The sequence below is a fragment of the Echinops telfairi genome, unplaced genomic scaffold (assembly GCF_000313985.2).
Source record: "Echinops telfairi isolate 266 unplaced genomic scaffold, ASM31398v2 ScPeMD7_7458;HRSCAF=8496, whole genome shotgun sequence".
In the NCBI taxonomy this organism is placed as follows: domain Eukaryota; kingdom Metazoa; phylum Chordata; class Mammalia; order Afrosoricida; family Tenrecidae; genus Echinops; species Echinops telfairi.
Window position 1 is genome coordinate 29,798,956 of NW_022111358.1, and position 3,878 is coordinate 29,802,833.

General features: G+C 59.0%; 1 protein-coding gene across 1 annotated transcript in view; it reads left to right on the forward strand.

The window, feature by feature from the left end:
* The window catches only part of LOC101661325 (signal transducer and activator of transcription 5A), a 20,439-nt gene that overhangs the window by 10,232 nt on the left and 6,329 nt on the right, over nucleotides 1–3,878 (forward strand). Inside the window, exons 6-10 of the mRNA XM_045299447.1 lie at nucleotides 9–73; nucleotides 1,389–1,476; nucleotides 1,595–1,717; nucleotides 2,270–2,362; nucleotides 3,235–3,543. Coding sequence (XP_045155382.1) covers nucleotides 9–73; nucleotides 1,389–1,476; nucleotides 1,595–1,717; nucleotides 2,270–2,362; nucleotides 3,235–3,543 — 678 coding nt within the window. The remainder of the gene's footprint in view (nucleotides 1–8; nucleotides 74–1,388; nucleotides 1,477–1,594; nucleotides 1,718–2,269; nucleotides 2,363–3,234; nucleotides 3,544–3,878) is intronic.

The following is a 3,878-nucleotide window of genomic DNA, read 5'->3' on the forward strand; positions in this document are numbered from 1 at the left end:
CGCCCCAGGTGAAGGCCACCATCATCAGCGAGCAGCAGGCCAAGTCTCTGCTCAAGAACGAGAACACCCGCAAGTAATTGAGCTGCGCCGGCCTCACCTCTGCCCCTCTTGGGGAACATAGGGATGCCTGGTGTCTCCCTAACTCCCTAGCTCTGCCCTGCTCTGAGCTTCCCTGGCGCCCGGTCATACCTGCCACATAGCGGGTCAGCAGGCACTGCTCTGCCCTGGCCTTCCAGGCCTGGTGCTGAGCTTTGGGGCTACAGCTTGGTCCAGTGGACCTGGACTCTGACCTCACCCCACTCACTGGCTAGCTGGGAGGCCAGCTGCCATTAGACAAGAGACTGATTACGAGCATAGCAGGTGCTTGGAGTGCTCTGGAAATAGAAGGTGGTGCAGGCGATCTTGCATGCTGCTGCCTGCCCGGGGGGATGGGGGACTTTTCCAGGCAGAGCCGGAAAGGAGGAGCTTCTAGAAAGACCTGTGGAGACACAGAGAACCCAGACAGGGGCCTCAGAGCCCCACCCCCACCCCGCCTTGCACCCACGAGATGTGCAGGCACAAGTGGGAGCGTGCCTGCATGGCGCAGGAGGCTGGCTGCCCGTCTTGCCTCGTGTGGTTTAGAAATGTTGCTCTAGGACCCTCCGCATAGTCTGGGGGACAGTGGCGGAGGCCCCAGGTGAAGTCCACACTCCCTGTGTTGTTGCCTAGTTACCCGCCACCTCCCTGCTCTTGACCCAGTGCCACCTCCCTGCTCTTGACCCAGCGAGAAGGAGCATCTGATTCTATGTGGGTGGGCCAGGTGGCCTTCATGAGCTGATTCCTCGAGGCCTTCGGGGGTCTGGAAGTCCCTCTGAACCCTGCCCCCGCCCCACTCCGTGGATAACTCGCTGCTGCTTACAGTCCCAGAGGCAGGGCTTCCGGCAGTGCGACAGCTCACCTTCCTAGAGCGCTCCCCTCGTTTACCTGGAGAGCGATCGCAGTGCTTCTGCAAAATGAGACCAATGGAAAGTGGCAGAGTGTGGAAAGAAAGTCCACCCAGGGCGATGGCCTCACATCTGGGGGAGAGGGGGGAGCAGGCCACGTGGTCGAGGACCCTCACGCCAAGCGGGGAAAGAGGCGAGGTGGAAACAGGGGTGGCATTCCCAGCAGACCATCAGGGCCAGCGTGGGGAGTCCAGTCAGGAGTCAGGACACGTTCCCAGGGGGTGGGGGTGGGGAGCAGATCAGGACGGACCTGGTAGGCCGTGGACCGAAGGGTCGAGGCCTCTGGGCTCCCCGATTGCTGGAGAAGACTGGTGGCCCCTTCGTGGAGGGTGGAAGGGGGCGGGGGGCGCTGCTGGCAGGGCTTTGTGGCCTGTCTGAGCTGGGGCACACCCTTTCTCTTGGCAGCGAGTGCAGTGGGGAGATCTTGAACAACTGCTGCGTGATGGAGTACCACCAAGCCACGGGCACCCTCAGTGCCCACTTCAGAAACATGGTGAGGCCAGGGCCCCACCCCGAGGAGGGAAGAAGGCCCACTCGGAGCTGAGCCCTCCTAGCCAGACGCCATCTCCCGCTCCCCTCTGACCACCCCCCACCTCTACCTCCACCCCCAGTCCCTAAAGAGGATCAAGCGGGCGGACCGCCGGGGCGCCGAGTCTGTGACGGAGGAGAAGTTCACGGTCCTGTTTGAGTCTCAGTTCAGCGTGGGCAGCAACGAGCTCGTGTTCCAGGTGAAGGTGAGGCCCCAACCCCACCCCACCCCACCCCACCTGGATGCTGCCCAGTGGCCTAGAGGTATAAGGGTCTACCTGAGGCCACATGGCTGGGCTGAGGATCAGACACCTGGAGATTTTCGAATGCACATACAGGGCACCCATCAGCTCCCCACGACCCCAGCAGAACCCCTGCACGGCTGCAGGGAGCCCTTGGGTGCAGCCAACAGTTAATGAATGCACTCACTCACTCACCACCAGGGTGGAGGAAGACAGGCCTGGTGATTGAGTTCTGAACACTTAGTCACTGTGGGGAGCGGGTCTGCTCGGGCACAGACGTGCTTGCCGCGAGGCTGCCGGTGTCCGGCGGCTAGCTTAAGATCCGGCACGGGCCCCCGAATCGAATCGAATCGTTAGGACAGGGGCCCAGGAGAGATGAGCTGGGTCTTTCTGTTGCTTTTGATTTGTTGCCAGGGGCTGGGGATGCTGGTCGTTGTGGTGGTGGGTGAGGTTTGAGTCCCACTAAGCAAGATGGCGGTCACAGCCCCTCCTATCTCCTTATCTGGGCTCCTGCAGACCCTGTCCCTTCCTGTGGTTGTCATTGTTCATGGAAGCCAGGACCACAATGCCACGGCCACTGTACTGTGGGACAACGCCTTTGCTGAGCCGGTGAGGCCCCGTGGGACCCCTCAGCGTCGGCCTCCACCCTTTGGGCCTCTGTTGAGTGGGCCCTCACCTGCCCGGGCCAGTCCAGAGAAGTGGGGGATGGGGGAGGTGGGGGTGGTGGTAAGGAGGGCAGCTGATGGTAAGTGTCCTTGCCCTCTGGGACCCAGGGGCTCCCAGGCCTGCGGCTTGGTCTAGGGCAGCGGTTCTCAACCTGTGGGTCTTGACCCACTTTGGGGGTCAGACAACCCTTTCACAGGGGTTGCCTATTCATACAGTAGCAAAATTATAGTTATGAAGTAGCGATGAAAATGTTATGGTTGGGGGGTCACCACAACATTAAGAACTGTATGAAAGGGTGGCAGCGTTAGGAAGGTTGAGAACCACTGGTCTAGGGGCTCTGGTCTTAGTCCTCCATCCCCTGGCCTGGGCCTCTGTCCCTGCATATCATCCCTCTTGCCCCCTTCTCTGTTTCATTTCTTTAATCATTTTATTGGTGGCTCTTACAAATCTGATAACAATCCAACATTCAGTTGTTCTAAGCACACTTGCACATATGTTGCTGTCAACATGTCCAAGACATTTTCTTTCTACTTGAGCCCTTGGTATCAGCTCCTCTTTTTCCTCCCTCCCTCCCCCACCTTCTCACCCTCATGAATCTTTGATTAATTATATATTACTGTGCTCTTTCATGTCTCACACTGTCCATTGTCTACCTTCACCCACACTTCTTTATTCGTCCCCCTGGGGTGGGGGGTCAGGAGAAGTGTGTGTGTGTGTGTGTGTGTGTGTAAGAGCCCCCCTACTTTTCCACGATCCTGTCTGCCTCTCCCGGGCCTACATGATATCTCATTTAATCTTCACCTTTCCCCTCTCAGGGCAGGGTGCCGTTTGCCGTCCCCGACAAAGTGCTGTGGCCGCAGCTGTGTGAGGCGCTCAACATGAAGTTCAAGGCAGAAGTGCAGAGCAGCCGGGGCCTGACCAAGGAGAACCTCGTGTTCCTGGCGCAGAAGCTGTTCAATCACAGCAGCAGCCACCTGGAGGAATACAGCAGCATGTCCGTGTCCTGGTCCCAGTTCAACAGGGTGAGGAGCGCGGCCACCAGCTGCCAGGGGACCGCCCTGGGCCAGCTTCCCCACCTAGCCAGCCTCTCCCACAATCAGAGGAGACTGGGCTCAGACCCCAGGGCATATAGGCTGGGGCCTTGAAGACTGGTGTCCAGCGAGAGAACTAAGCCAGGATCTTCGTGTTCTAGCTCCAGCACCTGCCATGCCCCTCCCCATCTCTGTGCCTCAGTTTCCCATCCATAAAGGGATTCAGTTGGGTACAAATGACTTTGGAGGCCCCGTCTTGGCCCTGAAAATTCTTTGTACCTAACGCTGCCCCCCGCCACCCTTGGCAGGGCTCAAACCACTAAGGTGGATGCTTCAAACCCAGAGGTCTTTCTGAAGAAGGTCTTCTGGTATTCTTGCAGAAGGTTGCAGCCTTGAAGACCCGGTGGCTCAGCTCTGCCGGCCTTGAG